The sequence below is a fragment of the Pelophylax lessonae genome (assembly GCF_965119305.1).
Source record: "Pelophylax lessonae genome assembly, chromosome: 2".
Classification (NCBI taxonomy): domain Eukaryota; kingdom Metazoa; phylum Chordata; class Amphibia; order Anura; family Ranidae; genus Pelophylax; species Pelophylax lessonae.
This window is the reverse complement of record NC_138769.1, coordinates 558,883,150-558,908,001: the sequence shown is the minus strand read 5'-3', so window position 1 is coordinate 558,908,001 and position 24,852 is coordinate 558,883,150. Positions and strand designations below refer to the sequence as shown.

At 43.8% G+C, this 24,852-nt stretch overlaps 1 protein-coding gene across 2 annotated transcripts in view; it reads right to left on the bottom strand.

Annotated features, from left to right (window-relative positions):
- Positions 1-24,852, bottom strand: part of KCNH3 (potassium voltage-gated channel subfamily H member 3) — a 148,647-nt gene that overhangs the window by 10,609 nt on the left and 113,186 nt on the right. For both annotated transcript variants that reach the window (XM_082244360.1, XM_082244361.1), the window contains 5 exons: positions 14,201-14,400; positions 10,768-11,017; positions 8,404-8,621; positions 3,431-3,678; positions 1,388-1,470 (listed from right to left, as the gene is read on the bottom strand). In XM_082244360.1, coding sequence (XP_082100486.1) covers positions 1,388-1,470; positions 3,431-3,678; positions 8,404-8,621; positions 10,768-11,017; positions 14,201-14,400 — 999 coding nt within the window. The remainder of the gene's footprint in view (positions 1-1,387; positions 1,471-3,430; positions 3,679-8,403; positions 8,622-10,767; positions 11,018-14,200; positions 14,401-24,852) is intronic.

Here is a 24,852-nt window from a genome sequence, read left to right as displayed (position 1 = left end):
GACTGCGAGCTGGGCCTTCTCTTCTACATCAGTGCCTGACCTCACAAATTTGCTTCTGGAAGAATGGTCAAACATTCCCATAGACACACTCCTAAGCCTTGTGGACTTCCAAGAAGTGTTATAGCTGTAGAGGGTGGGCCAACTCAATATCGAACCCTACTGACTAAGACTGGGATGCCATTAAAGTCCCTGTGCGTGTAAAGGCAGGTGTCCCAATACTTTTGGTAATATAGCGTATGTTGTGATGTGCTGAAATGTACATTGGCTGAAGTTGCATTGGGGCAACATAAATTAGGGCTTAGTGAATTAAAATGACAGAAATGCTAGAATGTTTTGTTGTGTTCTGCTAAAGGTCTGCTAGAGATTAACAACCATTTATGGGCTACTTTCTGTGCTTGCTTCATCTTTTTCCATACATATTATAGTTCAGGACTGATTTACTTTGAGTAATAACGGTGGACCATCCATGCAAATTTTGTGTTGACAGCCAGTTGTCGCGTCAATACAATGCTCAGTATAGGAATGAGCCACCGAGGTGCTCAAGCATTGTTACTTGATGTGGAGGAGTAGACCATTGTATCTACATCAAAGGCACAGGGGCTGATGAGGCATGCTGGATAACATTACCTACTTCTCCAGATACCTCCATAGCCTCTAGCTAGGTGTTAGAATCAGTGTGGTGATCTGTAGTACAATACAGATCGAATCCTAAAGGGAATTGATAACTTAAAGTGGAGTTCCACCCTATTTTTATACTTACCTCCATCTTCTCGCTCCGGGTCACCTGAAAAAGAAATGGATAATCGCATATTTTTTTTTTTTTTTTACTTACCTCGTAGCGAAGAAAATATACTTACCTTACTTCCTTCTTCCTCCTTCCTCGGCCGCGGCCCGTCGTCACTTCCTGGCTCTGCAATGATTCCTGGGAGCTGGACGTCATAGCTCCCAGGAATCATTGCGCCTGCACCGGCCCCGACGTCAGTTCCGGGTCGCGCGCGTCATCCCCTTCTAAACAGCTTCTGGGCATGCCCAGAAGCTGTGGAGGGGTGACGCGCGCGACCCGGAAGTGACGTCGGGGCCGGCGCAGAGCATCGTGGGACCACAGAAGGCGGAAGAAGACGCCGAAGAGGACGCGCTGGCTTCAAGCTGCCCACATCTGAGATGGCAGCGCTGGACAAGACGTTTGCAAGGTAAGTATTTCGTCTTGCAGGTAAGTGCAACCCGGGACAGATCAGAGGCTAGCCATTGTGGAATGCACTAGCCCTGACTGTCCCGGGGGTATTAAAAAAAAAAAAAAAAATCCAGGGTGGAACTCCGCTTTAACATAAAGCACAAAAATAAATAAACTTGGTGATTTTTCTGAACTTTTCCATGAAGGTGGTCTTACCTGGAGCATTTAAATGGGAGCTACAGTTTGAAAATGTAAACTTTTGCTGGGCTAATCCAGTTTCTTCTATGCCATCAACAACCCTGTTGGAAGAAACAGCAATGTGAAAATATTTAGGAGAGTAGAGTGATTGTGCATTAAAAATTATATACTGTACATTTTAGCATTGTGTTGAAAATATATTAACTCAGTACATAAGAATACAAAATATCTACTATAACTACTTGATTGGTCAAGTGTATAAAAAAACTGAAGGCCTTTTTACCCTCATGGCTATGGCAATGGTGTTCTCAAAATATAAAATGTAATTACTAGCACATTTATAAAGTATAGCTAAGAAAGTTAAGGAGGTATGCATTAAAGACCAGGTATGGGTGAATAACAGTAGTTTGATGAAAAGCACAGGCACAGGGCACATTTTATTATACCCTAGCTATGGGTCTATTGGTTTGTCAATATCTTTAGTATTAATCTCAATACAGAAGTGATATGCATATTTTTTGGTTAAGTAAAATGCTTTAAATATGTTCTTAATGACATCTGTATCTGGGGGCATTGTGGAGTATTTAATCCACTAGAGCTAAAATAGTTTCACTTTATTTTTTCACAATAGAGTTTTATTATGTCCTCTCTCCCATCGGTGACTTAACAACCTACCAGCCTTCTAATCTTTAATGTAAACACAGAGCAGGCACATGGGAAGAGGGAAGAAAAGTGCTGCAAACTTACTTGAAGGACTTAGGCCCCATGCAGGTTTATGCCATAATGTGCTATCATACTAGCACATTATGATTGACTTATCTTTCACATGAAATCCTTCAGCACTGAACTGTTACCGGTCCCGCAGCTTCCATCTTTGCCCAGTCTTCCTTCTAGCCGTTTGAATGGCCAGGCCGCAATGACTCCACTCCCATGTATGCGCATGGTGCCCTGCATTTATGGCACATTCAGTGCACCCTGAATGCAGAGTCACTGTGCCTGCACAGGTGACATCACCAGCCAGAGCCGATGTGAATATCTCCTGCGCAAATTTAGGATATATTTAGGAAATATACACTAAACCTACAGGTAACACTTATTTTTATGCCTACTTGTAGGTACAAGTTTAAAATAACAGTTTACTACCACTTTAATCTTTTTGAGATTGAATTGCTCTACTCTGTTCACAGCTACAGAGGTCAGTGAGGACTTGTTTTTTAGCCTATTTTACTGCTTGTTAAAATATGTAACTAGTTGAATGCCCATAGCCCGGCCACAGTTCTATCTAAAGCCTAAGTGCAGGCAAAATAAAAAACACTAAAATAAGCACAACGGACACAGATTACAGCAGGATGTGACCCTTGTACTGATGCCTCTTTTGTTAGGTGAAATGCTACTCCATCCATGCACCTCCAGCTCTGCCCCCACATCCACCGTAATCGTCTGGTGCAGCTGGGATTAACAGAACTGCGGAAGCTGTCACAGGGTCTCATCAAGAGTGTCCAACTATTGGCGCTTTTCCACTGCATGGAACCGAACGGTTCGGCTCGCTTTTGTGCTTTTCCACTGCTGGTACCGCATGGTATGATGTAGGAACGGTTCGGTACGGTACGGTACGGCGGCGCTTTTCCACTGCATGGAACCGAATGGTACAGCTCTCAAAAACAGTACCTACTTGATTGTGGTTCCAAGAGGTACCATATCCGGTACCATATCCCACAATCCTTTGCATGCAGTCACTACTAGCCACTGATTGGTCAGAGAATCCCACCCACCCCGTTGTTATCCCACCCACTTAACCTTAGTACTAGTTTTAGTGGAAAAGCAAACCATACCGTACCGTACCGAACCGTTCCAACACCATACCATGCGGTGCCAGCAGTGGAAAAGCAAACCGGGCCAAGCAGGGTCAAGCAGGGCCGAGTAGAGCCGAGCCGGTACTTGCAGTGGAAAAATGCCATTAGTCACCCTTTCTTTCCAGCTGCTTCATTCATAGAAGCCAGTACTATAGCTTCTATGAATGAAATGTAAAATCTTAGAAGCTTTGTTATCTTTGTACTGTACCTTGGGCTCAGATCTGGTGACCTTGATTGGGACAGCAGTGGTATCTGAAGTTCAGTAGTGGTCACCCTGTGAGGAGTACGTCTTGGAGTCACTTCCTGAGATCTGTGTTGTGGACTGTCTCTAGAATATCGAGATGGAGAGAGCCGGAGGTGAGGGGAATTCTTTGGGGTGATGGCTGAAGTATTTAAATTTGGGGAAGCTTGGTCTGGTAGATCTGTCCTTGAAGAGTGTTCGGTATGGATTTGAGTCTGGTAGGAAGGTAAAGGCATAGTGTTAATTCAAGAATTATCAAACATTATTTCCAGAAGCAAAGCCATATATAACGAGGCCTCAACAAAAAACATTATAGGCCCCCCTAACTTTACAACCACTACCCTGAAGGCCCTTCCACTGTTTTTTTTTTTTTAAATTAAACAGAAACTCTAGGCAAAAGCCTAATTACACCGTTGATATATCATATAAGCAATAATGCTAAAATCCAGGATGGCCCAGCGATGGCACAGCACAGATATGCAGTAATCAGAAGCGTGTGCCTAGTTTGAAAAATTCTGCAGGGCTAGCCACTGACAAAGATACACACACCAACATATCTTAGTGAACTGGAGTCATTGTAAGTGTATAGACTTACCTATATACTTGTTTCAGTTTCCACTCGTCTATTAAGTTGGAAAACTGCTGTTAGCAGCTCAGTTATGCAAGCTGCAGAGTGAAATGGAGGTGGCTTTAGGATAATGAATGTACTGACGTTATCTACTGAAGATGATTAGTACGCTAACAGATGTCAAATGCTGCAAAAAGACTATTTTCCCTCCCTTTGATGCTGATATCTTCAATGTACATTTGAGGGACAGTATTGCAGTAACTGAGGATTGTGTTATTTGCACATTTCAAGGCCGCGCATTGTTGATTGCTCGGATAGGTTGAGTGGTGGCATGTGTATCACAGACAAAGTTGTTTCTGTTTTAATGGTTCGTGGCATCCAAAATATATGTTTGTATATGAATTAGAGATTGACCGAATATCGGCAACACCGATATATCGGGGGCCAATATGCACTTTCCCCGATATATCGGAATCGGCCTCTGAAGTTACCGATATTTTCTTGACGTCATTGCGTATGTTGCACTGCACACGTTCTGCCTTCTAAGACCGCCTCCCACGCCTGCATGGCCCATACGTGACGCTATTTCACCGCGCGCTGCACACGTCCTCTGCCCTTTAAGACCGCCTCCCACACCTCGGACAGCCTCGTGTGCACTGTGCAGCCAGCTGCAGTCTGGTCACGGTGCTCACGGTGCCAGCCACCCACCCACCCACAGGGTGCCAGCCGCCAGGCATCTGACCTGCCACAGGACAGGGTGCCAGGTCAGCATCCAGCCACCCACCCCACAACAGGGTACCAGCAGCCAGCCACTCCACAAGAGGGTTCCAGTGAGCAGCCAACCAGCCACCCAGATGACAGCAAGCCAGCCACCCGCCACCACACAGTGTTTCAGCAAGCCAGCTAGGCACCCACAATAAGCCAGGGTGAGTGACACCAAGCAAGCCACCCACACAACAGAGTGACCCCAAGACAGCCACCCACACAACAGGGTGACCCAAAGCCAGCCACTCACCACAGTGTTCCAGCAAGCCAGCCACCCACCACAGTGTTCCAGCAAGCCAGCCACCCACAACAGGGTTACCCCAAGCCAGCCACCCACCCACCACAGTGTTCCAGCAAGCCAGCCACACACAACAGGGTGACACCAAGCCAGACACTCATCACAGTGTTCCAGCAAGCCAGCCACCCACAACAGGGTGACACCAAGTCAGCCACCCACCCACCACAGTGTTCCAGCATGTCAGCCACCCACCACAGTGTTCTAGCAAGCCAGCCACCCACCACAGTGTTGCAGCAAGCCAGCCACCCACAACAGGGTGACACCAAGCCAGCCATACTGTCAAGCGTCAGCCACCGACCCAAAACAAGGTGCCAGCCAGCCAGCCACCCAAACTGCCAGGTGTTAGCCACCGACCCACAAGGGTGCCAGCAACTCAGCAAGCCACCCACACTGCCAGGTGTCAGCCACCGACCCACAACAGGGTGACAGAAGCCAGCCACCCCCACAACAGGGTGCCAGCAAGCAAGCCACCCACACTGCCAGGCGTCAGCCACCGACCCACAACAGGGTTACAGCAGCCAGCCACCACACAACAGAGTGCCAGCAAGCAAGCCACCCACACTGCCAGGCGTCAGCCACCAACCCACAACAGGGTGACAGCAGCCAGCCACCCCACAACAGGGTGCCAGCAAGCAAGCCACCAACACTGCCAGGCGTCAGCCACCAATCCACAACAAGTTGCCAGAAAGCCACCCACAGTGCCAGGCATCAGCCACCAACCCACAAGGGTGCCAGCAAGCCACCCACACTGCCAGGCGTCAGCCACCGACCGACCCACAACAGGGTGCCAGCAAGCCATTTTGTTTACTTTTTTGTGTCTTTCAAATTGCAATTGAGATGGATGAGGAGAGAAAAAGTGTGGTCTGGGACTATTTCTCGTCTCAACCTTCTCCAGGAAAAGCAGCAGTGTGCAACACATGCACAAACAATATAAGCATGGGATCAGTAACTGCAAAAAACAAAAATACGTCAAATCTTTGGGCCCATCTAAGAGTTCATCATATTGAATTATATCATGCAGCACAGAAAAAACAAAATGAATATCAATGTGATTTTGAAATACCTCCTCCAGTATCCCATGCAACAATAACAGATATGTTTCTGAAACAAACAGGTGTCACTGTCTAGATTCAGATGGAAGATCCCAACTGCTGGACAGAGTAATCACAGGGATGATTGTTACTGATAACCAGCCATTTACAATGGTGTATGACTCAGGATTTAAGCGGTTGATGTCCATACTTGAGCCAAGCTACACACTGAAGAGTGAGAAGTATTATCGAACAGAAATGCTGGGAAAGATTCACCAAAATTTCGTTGACAAAGTAAAGGCTATGCGGCAACCAGAGAATGCTGGCAACTCACTCTCATTCACGACTGACTGCTGGTCAGGACAAACAGAGTCAGAGTCACTAATGATTCTTACATGCCACTTCATTGACAGCGGATGGACAAAAAGGCAATTGGTGTTGAATACAAAAGTGATGCAAGGATCCCACACTGAGTACAGTAGAGAAATGTTTCTAGGCATGCTTGAAGGAATTAACAAAGACCAAGTGATGCTTGTGCTACTTTGAGACAGTGGAGCAAACCTGTGGAAAGGAATGAGGCTTGATGATATGTCATACCTCAGTGTCATGGCACACAACACCCTCCAGCTTTCAAATGATGGTCTGTCAAGCCAAAGAGCTTTGATTGATATATGTTTTGAAAAGCATGAACAGATTAAAAATGTTTTGCTTGCAAGTCTTTTGAATCCTCAATACAAGAACCATGCTTTCTCTTCTGTTGATGTATTGGCAAAGACAAAACAATGGCTGACAGAAGATATTCAACAGGAGGTGCAGGAGGTTCCTGCAGAAAAGTTCAGATCACTATTTTTATAATATGAAAGAGCAACATGCTTCAAAAACAGAAAAATGTCCAAAAATACGTCTACGAACAGAATCTTCTTCATCGTGGCCGAATTGATCAGGACATTTTCAGTGTTTTATTGGGGCCTCATGGGGAGGATTCAATTTCTTCTGAATCTGCAATAATGAGCCTGGATGATGAACTTCATCTCTATTTGAAGGAACCAGTAATTGACAGAAGAAGTGACCCTCTTCAGTGGTGGAAAGAAAATGAGGCACGCTACAAAAGACTTGCTTCCCATGCTAGAAGATACCTCTCTCACTCTGCTCCTCTGTCCTCCTCTCCTCCTGAGCATGTTTATGAAGTGACATTATATATACAAAACAGAAGCTCTTTAACAGGTGACCATGGACATGCTGAAATGTTCTGCTTTATGCAGTATAATATTGTTCTACTTAACTGGGAGTATTGAAAAAAGTAGTGTCCACTCAAATCCACTGTCTAGCTGTTGCCTAGCTTTTTTTTCTAGCAGTTTTGTACTGACTGCAGTAGTTGCAGTGAGTGCCCTACTGCAGAGGTAGTCCAATGACTCCAATCCAATCCACTGTCTTGCTGTTGCCTAGCTTTTTTTCTAGCAGTTTAGCACTGACTGCAGTAGTTGCAGTGAGTGCCCTACTGCAGAGGTAGTCCAATGACTCCAATCCAATGTCTAGCTGTTGCCTAGCTTTTTTTTCTAGCAGTTTAGCACTGACTGCAGTAGTTGCAGTGAGTGCCCTACTGCAGCGGTAGTCCACTGACTCTAGTCCAATCCACTGTCTAGCTGTTGCCTAGCTTTTTTTCTAGCAGTTTTGCACTGACTGCACTGCAGTAGTGATTTAAAATTATTGCAGTGAGTGAGTGCACTACTGCAGCAGTTTATTATGCATTAATGCACAATCAGGATGATGTGAAACTAAATGTCACTGCAATTGAAGTTTTCCTATCAGTTCTCATGCAGTTAAGGTGTGAAGAATGAGCCCTTAATGTTAAAAATGATAATAAAGTTTTACATGTTCAGTAACAGATTTTTGCCTAAATTTGTGTTTATTTTGCAAAATTTTAAATGTACAAAAATATCGGCCGATACCGATTTGGGATCGCCAAAATATCGGTATCAGTATCGGCAATGAAAAAACGATATCAGTCGATCACTAATATGAATGGTATATAAGCTTTTATTAGTATCTATTTACCATACGTCTCTTGACTTTTTTTATCTTTTTGTTATTTGAAGACACAGCATGGCCAAGGGTGACTCACCAGGTCACTCATGCGCACGTCCAGTTAAGACTTTTCATCTCTAACAGCTAGGTGACAATGTGCATTAACCAATAAGACCCAAACAGAATTCAGCTGCCAGTCTGACTCGTCTGTTTGCTCAATATATTTTTCAAATTGTGGTGGTCTCTCACTTACCTCTGGTTCACATCTGCTGCTTCCCAAGTTGTAGCTGAGCTGGTGCACGATTTGACCTGTGAATTTATGTGCATATTCTGGATAGAGTGACAGAGTGTCACGAAGACCCTTCAGACTGATCCCTTGAAGGTCGCAGTAAGTCAAAGCTTTGACGTCTGCATTTGCTTTAATGCCAGCATCTTCACAGGAGACCTCACAGCCAATCAGGTCACCTTTACCTGCACAAAGCAAATAATGAAATTATTACCATTATACAAAATGTTATAATATGGTGATGAAAGAATACAGTGCCTTGAAAAAATATTCATACCCCTTGACATTTTCCACATTTTGTCATAACTAAAAACGTAAATGTATTTTATTGGCATTTTATGTGATAGTGGCATTTTATGTGATAGACCAACACAAATTGTTGGTCTATCACATAATGTTTTTTTTAAATGGTTTTTAAAATATTTTACAAATAAATATCTGAAAAGTATGGTGTGCATTTGTATTCAGCTCCCTTTACTCTAATACCTCTAACTAAAATCTAGCGGAACCAATTGCTTTCAGAAGTCACCTAATTAGTAAATAGAGTCCACCTGTGTGTAATTTAATCTCAGGATAAATACTGCAGTTCTGTTAAGCCCTCAGAGGTTTGTTAGAGAACCTTAGTGAACAAACAGCATCATGAAGACCAAAGAACACACCAGACAGGTCAGGGATAAAGTTGTTCACTATTCAATCCATCATCTGAAAATGGAAAGAGTATAGCACAACTGCAAACCTACCAAGACATGGCTGCCCACCAAATCTGACAGCCCGGGCAAGGAGAGAATTAATCTGAGAAGCAGCCAAGAGGCCCATGGTAACTTTGGAAGAGCTGCAGAGATCCACAGCTCAGGTGTGAGAATTTGTCCACAGGACAACTATTAGTCGTGCACTCCACAAATCTGGCCTTTATGGAAGAGTGGCAAGAAGAAAGCCATAAGAAGTCCCATTTGCAGCTTGCAATAAGCCATGTGGGGGACACAGAAAACATGTGGAAGAAGGTTCTCTGGTCAGATAAGACCAAAATTGAACTTTTTGGCCTAAAAGCAATGTGTGGAGGAAAAATAACACTGCACATCACCCTAAACACACCATCCCCACTGTGAAACATGGTGTTAACAGCATCATGTTGTGTGGATGCTTTTCTTCAGCAGGGACAGGGTCAGAGTTGATGGGTAGATGGATGGAGCCAAATAAAGGGCAATCCTAGAAGCAAACCTTTTAGTGTCTACAAAAGACTTGAGACTGGGGCGGAGGTTCACCTTCCAGCAGGACAACAATGCTAAACATACAGCCAGAGCTACAATGGAATAGTTTAGATCAAAGCATATTCACGTGTTAGAATGGGCCAGTCAAAGTCCAGACCTAAATCCAAAATTTCACATATTTATTGGTAAAACATTTTGAAAACCATTTATCATTTTCCTTCCATTTCCCAATTATGTGCCACTTTGTGTTGGTCTATCACATAAAATCTCAATAAAATACATTTACATTTTTGGTTGTAACATAACAAAATGTGGAAAATTTCAAAGGGTGTGAATACTTTTTCAGGGCACTGTATGTTCATTGGATCATAAATGTAACTGCCCACCAATGTATATCTTTTAGTATGACTATAAGATTGATGTTCAATTATGTCACATCCAATCTTAGAAAAAAAAAAAAAAAACCTGTAGCACTTTGAGGGGCATGTCTGCTATTTGGCTTCCTTTGACTAACACGGCCAGAAACATAGAGCACTAGATTAAAGAGTAAAATAAAATTAAACTATTGCATTTTCTTATTTACTTATTAGTAGATCTTTTGCATAGTGGACCTTTTTTCATTTTGAACTAGCAGCCTTTAAAATGAAACAATCCTGTCCGTTTTTTTCAGAGCAGCTATAAATATCAATTATAAGAAGTGATCACCCTCTGCTTTCACGTTTGTATAATGTGTTAGTCAGTATTATTATTTCTAAATTAATTTCTCTTAGGCTCCGTTCACATGTAGGCATTTTGGGGCATTTTTGGGGAGTTTTTCTGCTCTAGGATCAGCTCTCAAAACGCCCAACAAGACAAATCCTATTCATTTCAATGGCCCCTGTTCACATCTGAGCGTTTTTGACGCTGTGAGCAAAACGCCCTCAACGCTCAAAAAAGTACATGAGCTTCTTTTTGGGCAGATTACAGGCATTTTCCATTGGTCTCTATTCAATCTAAAAACGCCTGCACAAAAAACGCCTGTAAATCGCGGTAAAATCGCGGTAGAAAACGCTACGCTCAGGTGTGAATGTAGCCATAATGTTGCAAATAATGAAAAAAAAAAAGTTTTGATCTCAGCACGCACCTAATATAGCCAGGACAACACCATCCTTGAGTACCTCCATGGATCCTGAGCACACACAGTATAATGATTCCAGGGCATCCCCCTGCCGGATCAAATATTCTCCAGGCGTGCAGAAGGAAGGTTTAATGTTTAATGACAGAGAACGCAGGCATCCACGGCTGGCAAGGGCAAACAGTGGCATTTGCAACAGATCCTTGTTGAGGTGCATGGCAATGTCAGCTCGCAATTCATCTGGAAGACTGTGCAGGAGCTGCAGAGTATGAAAAAATACAATATACGACTTAACACAGATATAAACGCTGCACTGTGTAAATAAACTAGGGGAAGGCAAAGTACAGAAGTTGCCTATAGCAACCTATAGGCCTCAACCTGTCATTTTCAATGCATGTCAGAAGCAAGCATTTGATAGCTGTTGTGGTCAATGTGTCCTTTTTCTTTTTTGAATTGTGATCCTTGGTGTTATTTATTTATAGAACAATGTGCAGAACTATAGACCTTAACATGCACAATAATGACCCTTGGCAAAAATGAGCACAGGAAATACTGAATAAAACGTAAAGCCAATAAATAGGGCTGAATGATAAATAGCAACAACACATCCAATGTTGACAATAGCTATTTTTTTTATAACTAAACCATCTATGTCACATGTGTCAAACACAAGGCCTGCGGGCCTTGTGATGCCGGCGGTGTGCAACCCTCCTTTTCAGACTTGCATCATCTGCTGCAGGAGTGTGAGTGGGCTCTGTGATTGTCTGCACCCACCCTTCACAACTTAAATCTTATGGTATTGCTAAAACCAGTAACAATTGAATGCAGAGGCAATTATTTAATATGATTGTAGCCGGGTCCCGACTACCATGTTTAAGTAGACAGACTTATCTTTTGTTTGTTAAAATTGTTCCAATGCCCCTTTAATGCTGGACTCAGATGGGATCGTCATCTTGCATGAACTGGAAGATTGGCATTGTGGGAATTGTAGTTACATAGTTTCATAGGTAACTACAGTTCCCACAATGCCGATCTTCCATTTCCTGCAAGATGACGATCCCATCTGAGTCCAGCATTAAAGGGGCACCGAAACGATTTTAACTAAGGGGGGGTGCAGACATTCACAGAGCCCACTCAAACTCCTGCAGCAGATGTCACTCTCAATAAAGTGTTAATGTTACTTTTCTGGTGGTAGGTCCTTTTAGAACTACCTGCGCCTAATTCCGGCAAGCATTTGTTCCACTTTCAGTAACATTATCGACACGGGTGACGAATTTGGGTGGTTTCTAGCTATCATCACTTTAAGAACCTATTGCTATTGCAGCAGCAGATTCTTAACCGGTTGCCGACCGCCGCAAGTACATATACTGCGGCGGTCAGCCCCGGCCAGGCAAAGTGACGTATCGGTACGTCACTAGCCTGTGAGCCAATAGGGGGCGAGCGTGCACCACCGGAGGCGCGCTCCCGCTCCGGCTTGTTCACGGACACCTCTGCGCGAGTGACCGGCGGACCCGATGTCCGCCGGTCACTCGCGATCGTCCGCCGTGAAGGGAGAAAGGCAGGCGGCGTTGTTTACATTAGCCATTCTTCCCTGTGTAACAGCACAGATCATACGGTCCTGCTATGTAGGACCGTAGATCTGTGCTGTTACATGTAAAGCCATGTAAAGCCACATCCCTGCACAGTTAGAAACACGCCCCTAGGGACACACTTAACCCCTCCTTCCCCAATAAAGTTAACCCCTTCCCTGCCAGTGTAATTTTTACAGTAACAGTGCATATGTATAACACTGATTACTGTAGTAATGTCACTGGTAACCCCAAAAGTGTCAAAAATGTCAGTCAAGGGTCCGATCTGTCCACCGCAATGTCGCAGCCCCGCAAAAAAAATCTCAGATCGCCGCCATTACTCGTTAAAAAAAAAAACAACAAAAATCTTTCCCTTAGTTAGTAAACGCAATAACTTTTACGCAAACCAATCAAAATATGCTTATTATGATTTTTTTTACCAAACATAGGTAGCAGAAAACAAATTGGCCAAAAATGTTAAAAAATTTAGATTTTTACATTTTTTTGGGGGGGAATTTCATATAAAAAAATTTGAAAAATATTGTTATTTTTGCAAAATTGTCGCTCTTTTTTTGTTTATAGCGCATGATCAAAAAATAGCACAGGTGATCAAATACCACCAAAAGAAAGCTCTGTTTGTGGGAAAAAAAGGACGTCAAATTCGTTACGTTAGGTACAGCGTCGCATGACCGTGCAATTGTCCGTTAAAGTCACGCAGTGCAGAAACGCAAAATAGCGCCTGGTCCGGAAGGGGGTAAAATCTTCCGGGGCTTAAGTGGTTAAAGATTTACCACCAGTTCACTGATTAAGAAACAGGTGGTAATTAGGACCAACTCTGAGCTGGCAAACAGACCTATGCCAGAGCTTACAGAGAGCATGTCTGTATTAATGTGACAGCTTCGCACACAGTACCCAATCCCTGGCCCCATTCGCTGTAGAATGGGAGATTCCCCAGTGAAAAGCTAAGCGTGAAGAAGTGGGTCGGAGATACTGCTGATGTCATTAGTATTTCCCATCATGTTCACCTTACTTTTGATTGACAGCACTTGGCAGTGGGCAGATTCGCAAGATGTTATTGGACTGAATAGCGCCTATAGATCCGCACACTGCTGTGTACTGTCAATCAACAGCAAGGCGAACCTGAAGGAGAATTAATCTCTTGGTTCTACATCAGGCCCCATGTGCTCCCTACTACAAAATCCTTCGGCCATGCACCTGTCAAGTGTGACAGGCACAGTGGCTGGGGAAGGAGTGTCCAAGAGGAGGTGTCCAACATAGACATATGATCTCTGATCTTAGTTCTCGACACCAACAGATTTATGTACCTGTCTCTAACAGGTGAATAAATCAGGCGCAAGTACTGACAATTTCAGTGCTGTAGCTGAAGTATGTCCCTCTCTTTCTATAATCTGCAAAAAGACCAATCGCCCTGCACAAGGGATTTAGGTAAATACACATGCCTCCTAAATCTAGACAACGTTTGTTTATACTGAAGTCTAGCTTTAGGTTTGAGCTACTGAGGTCTGCAAACAATGGTCTTTTTTTAAAACAGAGTGTCTAAAGAGTCCCTGGAACTCCATTTGCTGGTTATATGTGAAAATGCTAAATATTCATATGCAGTTGATCTTTTTTCTGAAACCCCCCCCCCCCCCCCCCAAAAAAAAAAAAAATAAATAATGATTTATTCTAGACCATAATATCTGCTAATAAATATAAATATACAGAAAACTACTATGTATTCCCTGTAAATCAGCCTGCCTTTACTGTGCAGACTCTACCCATGCAAATTCAGAGAAGTAACGGTGTTGGCATACATGTTAATGTATTAACGAGTGAAACATGACAGATTCTAATACATACAAAGCTTTTGTTACCTCATTAGTGTCAATGCCATTGTTTATTGCCCACGTGGTCTGAACATATTCTAACATTCGCTGTTTTAGAGGCTTGGGGATGCCATGGATACGGATATAATCTCGAAGATCCCGAGTACGGCTGTGATACAAAAAGCGCCTTGCATACAAGCGCTGTATGATAGCTGTTACATTTCCAAACACCAGGGCGTGCATCAGGGCTAGAAAACATTAGAGTAATACACAGGCAACATGGTTATTCACTTAAAAAATAGCCATTTAAAAAAACACCAGGTAATCAGCAAATACCTTTTATGAATTTATTGCAGGATAAAGAGTGAAAAAATGTTAGATGCTTTCGATTTCTCTATTGATGCTTACTTACCAAAAAAACTGATAAAAAAAAAAAACAGTCACTACGGAACTATAATCATGGGTACACTAAGCTATACTATCAGATTCGGCATTGAATTTAAACCATAGGCTCTAGAGATTAATTGGGTCACAGTCCCCACAAATTCCATTGGCTGGCTTCTTCCTCATTTTGTGCCAGCCCACCAATGATGCCTGCATGTGATTGACCCTCCCTTCTACATTGTAAGCTCTAACGAGCAGGGCCCTCTAGTTCCTCCTGTTTTGAACTGTATTGTCTTCCTTCACATTGTAAAGCGCTGCGCAAACTGTTGGCGCTATATAAATCCTGTATAATAATAATAATTTTCTGCATGCACCAATACCAAACAATGCCAGATGTACCTTACAGGATCTGAATACTAATAACCTTTGCCAGGTCTCGTATAGTGCAAGAGTAATTTCCCTGGAAGGCACTGGTGACTAGGGATGAACCAAACATACCTGGGTTTGCAGAATAAGACTAAAGTTCAAATACCAAATCCAAACACCATTGAATGCAATGGGAGCTAAATGGTAAATAACAGTGATGGTCATGTTTTAGGCCAATAGACAAGGGAGCTTTAAAGAATGGAATCGGGGGCTGAGCACTGCTGTTGGGAATATGTACCAAAGCAAAAAAAAGTTTGCAGGAGCAGAGATTTTATTAATTCTTTTAAGATCAATGTTAAAAATGCAAAATCCCTTTAAGAAAACTTGCCTGGGGGATCCCCTTAACCTGCTGGTGAAATGGCCCAATAGATACACCCATTGCAATTGCCAGCAAAATGAGGGCTTTGAACATGGGGAATTACCATGCCAGGGGGGACGCTCCCGGCAAAGCAGCTTGTTGCCATGTTGAAGGGCCAAGGTTGTGAGGGTCTGCCGGCAGGGTATTTATCATAGGCCAACATACATTTTGGTGCCTTGAATGTTACACCTGTTCCTGGGTATATTTGGCCTGCTGATTCCAAAAATTGCTCATTTTTGCCTATCAGCTCTAGTTTTTGAGATACAGCATGAATGCCATATAGCACTCTTCAGTCTGGTCACCTGTCAAAAAAAGGTATTTTAAAGAGGTTGTAAACTCATTTAAATTTTTTTTTTTTTTTTACAACCTGCAAGAGAAAGACATAATGAGCTAGTATGCATCGCATACTAGCTCATTATGAAATACTTACCTTAGAACGAGCCCCCGCCGTGCCGCTCTCTTACCTGTATGACGAGCGACATGTTCAGTCGCCCGTCTTCCGGGATCGCGGCATCCGGTCATCTGATTGGCCGGAGCCGCGGTGACGTCACTCCCACGCACGCGCGCGGGAGCCGACGGTCACGGCACGGGGCTCTGAAGGAACGGCACGATCAGCCGTTCCTTCAGAGCGCATGCGCCAGTGACGTTTAGGAGATATTTACAGTACCTATAGGTAAGCCTTATCATAGGCTTACCTATAGGTACAACTTCCTGAGGAGGGTTTACTTCCTCTTTAATGTGGTGTTTTATTTAATTTCTTTGTAGCCTAACAGAAATACATAAACAAGTAGCCATAACCTCTACAGTGCTTGATCTGCAAAAATGAAACATTATGAGTGGCAATATACACACACCTCCTATACGATCATAACTATAATACACTTAATAACTTGCACTTTAGAATCCAAATTTTGCGATGTAAAATTATTTATTATAGGTATTTATATAGCGTCGTTACAGCGCAGCGCTTTACATATACAGTATATTGTACAGTCACATCAGTCCCTGCTTAAAATCCAAGGTCCCTAACTCACATTAATGCATATACTAGGGTCAATTTGGAAAGGAGCCAATTAGCCTACCAGCATGTCTTTGGAGTGTGGGAGGAAACCAGAGTCCCCGGAGGAATCTTACACAGGCACAGGGAGAGCATGCAAACTCCAGGCAGGTAGTGGTTTGAAATATGTTGAACTCTCACTATATCTGCTAACTTGTATGCAAAAACACAACTAGGTGATAGAAGAAGTCAGCAAGATCTTCTAAAAAACGTACAAAAAAAGTATATAATTTTGATCATATCTAAGAAACTAGAGCTGATGCAGTCTAGCCAATGCAATTTTCTGAATCAGCGCTCCAAGTGACCCCAAGAACAGCAAGTAACAAAGAAAAAAATATGTGTATCAAAATAACAAGGGGGCACTCCCCCATGTGAATGACTTATGGGTACATAGTACCCCTACTCATTTACACAAAAAGTAAACAATAAACCACACATTTTGTCAAGACTGCCAGTAAATGAACGGGGCTGGGTAATGTCACTGGTTGCAAAGGACACATCAGGTGCTGGCATCCGCTGCTTCCTTAGCAAACGTTGGCAGATAGGAAACTATTATACACTCACTGGCCACTTTATTAGGTACACCTGCTAGTACCAGGTTGGACCCTCTTTTGCCTTCAGAACTGCCTTAATTCTTCATGGTGTAGATTCAACAAGGTGTTGGAAACATTCCTCAGAGATTTTGGTCCATATTGACATAATAGCATCACACAGTTGCTGCAGATTTGTTGGCTGCACATTCATGATGTGAATCTCCCGTTCCACCACATCCCAAAGGGGCTCTATTGGATTGAGATCTGGTGATTGTGGAGGCCATTGGAGTACAGTGACCTCATTGTCATGTTCAAGAAACCAGTTTAAGGTGATTTGAGCTTTGTGATATTGTGCATTTTTCTGCTGGAAGTAGCCAACAGATGGGTACACTGTAGTCATAAAGGGATGGACATGGTCAGCAACACTACTCAGGTAGGCCATGGTGTTTAAACAAAGCTCAATTGGTACTAAGGGTCCCAAAGTGTGCCAAGAAAATATCCCCCACACCATTACACCACCACCAGCCTGGACCAGGCAATGTTTTCCCAGTCTTCTATTGTCCAATTTTGGTGAGCCTGTGCAAATTGTAGCCTCAATTTCCTGTTCTTAGCTGATGGGAGTGGCAACTGGTGTGGTCTGCTGCTGTTATATCCCCTCTGCTTCAAGGTTCGATGCATTCAGAGATGGTATTCTGCATACCTTGGATGTCAAGAGTGACTATTTGAGTTACTGTTGCCTTTTTATCATCTCAAACCAGTCGGCCCATTCTCCTCTAACCTCTGACATCAACAAGGCATTTTCGTCCACACAACTGCCGTTCACTGGAAATTTTCTCTTTTTTGGACCATTCCCTGTATACCCTAGAGATGGATGTGCGTGAAGATCCCAGTGGATAGGCAGTTTTTGAAATACTCAGACCAGCCCATCTAGCACCAACAACCATGCCATGTTCAGAGTCACTTAAATCCCCTTTCTTCCCCATTCTGATGCTCGGTTTGAACTTTAGCAAGTCGTCTTCGCAACGTCTAGATGCCTAAATGCATTGAGTTGCTGCCAGGTGATTGGCTGATTAACAATTTGTGTTGCTAAGCAATTAAACAGGTGTACCTAATAAAGTGGCTGGGGAGTGTATGTAGCAGCAGTAGAAATTCTACTTCTATATATGATATTTGGATCCTGCCAAATGGGCTAAACGTCTGGTGTTTGGAAGAACGCCCAATCAAAGTTCAGTCTGAACCTGTGTTTGGACTGAACCTTGAAATCATCCCTACTGGTGACTTTGCCTTCCCAGGGGCTAATGGCTAATCACAAATTACTTTTATGATAATAATGGACATGCATTCAGTGCTTCATGCCCTATAAATGTTTGTGTTTTGGGGGGGGGGGTCCCGTTGTTTAAAACAAGTCCTCATTTGTCTATGTACAACGTATCTAAAAACATTAATATCATCTTTCTATGAAAAACCATCCTGGGAGCCTGTCAGTCCTAATGTAAAGACACAACAGATGTTTCTAAGCTATTAGAAACTAAACCCTAGTCATAGGCTGGACACAGGATGCACTCTAAGTATGTACCCTTGCTAATGTTCTTTATGCCTTACCACCGCCTGTATTATTTTTTCTTGAGAAGGTTACATAGACATAGAAGACAAAAAGAAAATGAACCCTGTGTAGAGATCAATCAAATATAAATTTACTGAAAGAGGACTCAAGACTCAAAAGCAAATGTTGAAGGCAAATGCGGAGAAAAAGCACCCTGTCTCCAAAGCAAGTCTAATAAATAATACTTTTCTACAGAAAGCTTCAGGTGTTTCTCCAAAAAAATACTGAAACCAGAAAAACAATTATACCAACTTTAATTATATCAAAACATTTTATTTAGTTCACTATACCCTGAAAGAAAAACAGTTTGACCACTAGGACATTAAAAACAATTAAAAACCAGAAAAATAGCTATTAACCATGTTACCCTATGGCTCAGTTTACACTAGGGCGACTTGTCAGGCAACTTAGTCATCTGACAAGTCACGCTCGATTCAGTGCAATTGAACCATTTGGAGCGAACTGACTTGAGTCGTTCTAACAAAAAAAAAGGTTCCTGCACTACTTGGGGGCAACTTCAGAGCAGCTTGCATTGACTTCTATTAAGGAAGTAGTTTGCAAGCTGCACTAAAGTGGCGCTGTGCGGGGCGGTTTCAAAGTCGGGCGACTTTGAAGCCGCCCCAGTGGGAACCGAGTCTAAAGAATCAAAGTGTGGTTGCGGACTCCACAGATAAAAAAAAAAAGGGTCTATGTAGTCACACCCCAAATCCTTGCCCAAATACCAGATCTATAGGTTAAATACACCGAATACCCATATATTTTGGAATATTATAATACATTATTACTCTGAGGGGTAATAGAAGAGCATACAGTGTATATAAAGCAATCTTTTGGATCTAAACCTCCTATTTAGCAGATACAGCAATAAATAAATAAATAAATAAATAAATAAATAAATAAAAATAAAATAAAAGTTACCATGTTCACATGTAGGTCTAATTTATACATTGTTAATAAAATGAAAACAAGTTCCTTTATATCAGCCAGAGACACAACTATTGGGTATGTATTATTGTAGATATGACCTGAAACATTTAAACACTTGGAGTGTAAGGTTAATCCTTAAGGACCCCAAAAAGTAATTGCCCATTGAGGACAAATTATTTTCAGATGAGGCTACACATTTAAATGGATAACAAAAAGTTTATGGCAGAGTTGTAATAGGGATGAGTTAAAACAAAAGCCCAAAGATTTCAGTCCAGATGTCACATAGCAGGGCCCCCAAAACCCGCATCTTATAACATATATTACATGTGTCATATAGCCACATCGGACTCCAGGGATTGATTGCCACAGCAGAAAAAGTCCATTCCTTGTATACTGTTATGTAATCAGGAAACTGCAACAATGATTGACTACCTGATATACAAGTGTCCTAAGGTATTGATTTTGGTTCAGTATACCTATACACTGATTTAGCTATTAAAAGTAGGAGCAAAGCACAGGTAAAGTAAAATTTCTCCCTTGCAGTGGGCCCACACTGCAAAGGTTAAATGCTGTTATCTGGGGGACTTGAAAAATCAATTTTACTTACCCAATCTTCTGCTCCAGCAGGCTCCTCTGTTATGACAGACTGGTCCCCGTGGCTACTTCTAGCCTGCACTCTGGAGGTCTAAGCTCCTCTGACGTCATCAACAATAAAGCAGGTCCCATAGCCCTGCACTAGACATGACGACGCTGAAGAACAGTCCACCACTGAAGCTGAATATACCTCCGAATTTGAGAATGAGGAACATGATAGGGAGATATTTTGTATTTGGGTGTGGCCAAACATGATAGTGCGTGGGGCTTAAGGGTCATGGTTAAACAAAACCTGGGCTTCGTGGTACCTATAAAATATGCTGAAGCTTCCATAATTGCTGTTGTGTTAGCCTGTTACTGGTATCTGAGATTGTGGCAACTGCTGGCAAAGTTGGTGATTGAGGCGCTGGGCTGAGTCTTCCATAATTGCTGTTGTGTTAGTCATTGACTGTTTACATGTAGTCATTTGGGATCGTGAGTAGAATATCGCCATAATTTTGCCCCCAATTCTAAATCACACTGCAATGCTGTGGCAGCAGATGTTTGTGTTCTATTCATTGTTAGTGGCACCAAAACACGATGTGGTTTTGGATGATTGTTGTGCGATAAATCGCTCAACGATAACAGCAAAACCACACTACATGTTGGTGCCACTAAAAATGATTGGAACACAAACACATGTGCTGCGTTTTGTCAGCACTGCAATGTGATTTGGAATTATGGGCAGAATCCTGCCGATATTCTGCTCATGATCCCAAATCGCTACATGTGGACAGTCAGGGGCTAACAGACTAACACAACAGCAATTATGGAAGACTCAGCTCAGCGCCTAAATCACCAACTTTGCCGGCAGTTGTCACAATCTCAGATACCAGTAGAATGACAGGAAGAAATTCTGCAGCACTGCAGTTTTAAGCTAGCCTGACTGAGGAGGACACAAGGAAATGAGGGACACACTTGGTGACCCGGAGTGAACTGGGTCAACGGACAGCAGCAACCAGCAGCACTTTAGAACATCATCCACTTCAATGTCCACGTGGCAGGCTGGCGGCTAACAGCACCCTTGAGGGTCCAGCTCCTCACTCAAGCGGCAGCCAAAGGTGGGAAGCAGCACTGCAGGGAGGCAGAACCAATGGAAATAGAGTGGAGCGGTGGGTGGGTAGGCGTCGGCCGCTCCCACTCTGCTCAGTGCTGTTTCCTGGACAAGTCAAGAAGACATGATGTCATATAATGGAGCCTGGAGGCACCGAGGTACAGAGGTGGAGTAGTGAGAGCCAGGGCCCTCTTTAAAATTGATTGGACCATGAGCAACCATGTTCTTGGACCCCCCGACATATAACAAATAGCAGGAAGACTCAAAATCAGTTTACTGTTGCAGATAAGGCAGCGATTGTGATTGGTGGTCAGAGGTTACAGCACACATTACGGCTCACTGATTAGTTACTAGAGGTTACTGCACATCATTACTGCTCACTATATGGTTGCTAGAGGTTACTGCACCTTATTACTGCTCACTGATTCGTTGCTATAGATTAATGCTCATCATTACCGCTCATTGATTGGTTGCTAAAGAATATGGTAGTGTGACAAAATACCAGCCCCTGATCGCATGACAAGTCGCACCCTACTGCCGGCAATAGCACTGTTCAAATGTCGCACTGATTTGAAAAAGTAGTTCCTGCACTACTTTTGGTGACTTCTGGTGTGATTTGCATAGACATCTGTGAATGAAGCCACACAAATGTCAAGTCACCCTTGAAGTTGCGCTGACATGCGGCTTTGAAATCGTGTAGATTCACATGAAGTTGCACGAGTTAAAAGCCGCAGTCAATGTGAACTGGGACTCAACGAGGATGATTATACAGAACCACCCTTTCACCACCTACCTCTAAACGAACATAGCAGCTGTATCGTTGATTACACATTGCCATGACATTGATACTTAGCTTCACAGTGCCGCAACCCAACATGTCAAGTTTCACAGGCAGTGCCACCGTTAAACTTGCCCATTGAACTCACAGTCGCCACAGCCACAAGCCAAATGCACAGATAATCAGAGGCTGTGGACAGACTACAGGAGATAACCAGAAACTGCGGATGGACTACAGGAGATAACCAGAGACTGTGGTTGGAATACAGGAGATAACCAGAGACTGCGGATGGATTACAGGAGATAACCAGAGACTGCGCATGGACTACAGATAACCAGAGACTGCAGATGAACTACAGGAGATAACCAGAGACTGTGGATGGATTACAGGAGATAATCAAAGACTGCAGATGGACTAGACTACAAGAGATAACCAGAGACTGTGGAGGATTACAGGAGATAACCAGAGACTGCGGATGGACTAGAGGAGATAACCAGAGACTGCAGATGGATTACAGGAGATAACCAGAGACTGCACATGGACTACAGATAACCAGAGACTGGGGATGGACTACAGGAGATAATCAGAGACATCGAATGGATTACAGGAGATAATCAGAGACTGTAGGTGGACTACAGGAGATAACCAGAGATTGCAGATGGATTACAGGAGATACTCAGAGACTGTGGATAGACTACAGGAGATAACCAGAGACTGCAGATGGATTACAGGAGATACTCGAGACTGCGGATGAACTACAGGAGATAACCAGAGACTGCGAATAGATTACAGGAGATAACCAGAGACTGTGGATGGACTACAGGAGATAACCAGAGACAGCAGATGGACTACAGGAGATAACCAGAGACTACGGATGCAACGTAATACAAGAGATAATCAGAGACTGCGGATGGACTACAGGAGATAACAAAGTAGCCATTTTTAAAATTCTACCTTTCAGCAATGCACAGCTATACAGTTGGTAAACAACACAGTCAGTGTTTAGCATAACAGTCCACAGGCAGTCTATATGGGGAGAAAGACCATCCCCGCCAGCCAGGCTCACCTCCCGCTCTTTAAGAGGTCTGGGGGGACAGGGCTCTCAGAGGACCAGGGGTGGGGTTCTCAGAGTTCCAGGGGCTGGGTTCGGAGTGGTCCAGGGGCAGGGCTCTCAGAGGTCCAGGGGAGGCACTCTCAGAGGTCCAGGGGAGGTGCTCTCAGAGGACCAGGGCTCTCAGCACTACCACTCAGTTTCTCGTCTCCGAGCAGCATGGGGCAGGGTCAGAGCATCAGTGGAGCTCCCGACCTCACCCCTCCCTGCTGCCTCACTGCTGCCAGAGCCTCCTCAGCCCAAAGCGAACCCAACACCCTGGGTAGGGCGGTGTAATAGCAGGCCAGGCAGCACAACAACAGCGTGGGTGAGTCAGTGTCGAGTGCAGCAGCATGACTGGCGCCACTAGTTAGGCAGTGCAGCCTGAGCACACGTAACTACTACTTCTGCACTGACGCTCTGCACTAATTCCCCCCCCCCCCTTATTTACGTCCCTGACTTATACCAAATTAAGACAAGGGGTCTTTTTTTCCTTATTATAGCAATTAAAAGCTGATGGAGGTTCTAGCCTTTCTCTACTCTGCTCAATATATGTATATACAGTGCATTGCGAAAGTATTCGGCCCCCTTGAACTGAAGAATATTGGATATTTCAAACTTTTTTAACAAATAAAAAAACTGAAAAATTGGGCGTGCAAAATTATTCAGCCCCCTTAAGTTAATACTTTGTAGCGCCACCTTTTGCTGCGATTACAGCTGTAAGTCGCTTGGGGTATGTCTCTATCAGTTTTGCACATCGAGAGACTGAAATTTTTGCCCATTCCTCCTTGCAAAACAGCTCGAGCTCAGGGAGGTTGGATGGAGAGCGTTTATGAACAGCAGTTTTCAGTTCTTTCCACAGATTCTCGATTGGATTCAGGTTTGGACTTTGACTTGGCCATTCTAACACCTGGATATGTTTATTTATGAACCATTTCATTGTAGATTTTGCTTTATGTTTTGGATCATTGTCTTGTTGGAAGACAAATCTCCATCCCAGTCTCAGGTCTTTTGCAGACTTCATCATGTTTTCTTCCAGAATGGTCCTGTATGTCAGGGTCCGGACTGGTAGCAGGAGCGGTGCAGGGAGTGGATCCGCTGTGTCAGTGAGGGATTGGCGTGGACCGTACCGGAGGATCGGTTCTAAGTAGTTACTGGTTTTCACCAGAGCCCGCCGCAAGGCGGGATGGGCTTGCTGCGGCGGTAACTACCAGGTCGTGTCCTCTGGTAGCGGCTCAACCTCACCGACTGCTGATATAGGCGTAGTACAAAAGGGACAGGCAGAGGCGTAGTCAGACGTAGCAAAGGTCAGGGCAGGCAGCACAGGTTCAGAGGCGATAGTCGTTAGCAAAGGGTTCGGCAACAGGCAAAGGATTACACAAATAACGCTTTCACTAAGGCAAAAAGGCAACAAAGATCCGGCAATGGCTGGAAGGGGCAGGTCACTTATATAGGAAACAGGAAACAGGAAACAGGTCACAGGAAACAGGTCACAGGAAACAGGTCACAGGAAACAGGAAACAGGTCACAGGAAACAGGAAACAGGTCACAGGAAACAGGAAGGGAGGTTTGGACCAGGCACCAATTACTGGTGCACAGGCCCCTTAAATTTCAAACGACCTGCACGCGTGCGCCCTATGGTGCAGGGGCGCGCGCTCCGGGAACCATGTGAGCGGGGAGCGGAGGAGGGAGCCGGAGCAGGCACAGGTGAGTGGATCTGGAACGAACGCTGCGAGCGCTCCGGTCCAGAAGCAGGGACCGGAGCGCTCAGCGTTACAGTACCCCCCCCCCCCTTTGGTCTCCCCCTCTTTTTGGTACCCAGAAACCTGAGGATGAGGTTACGGTCCAAGATATTCT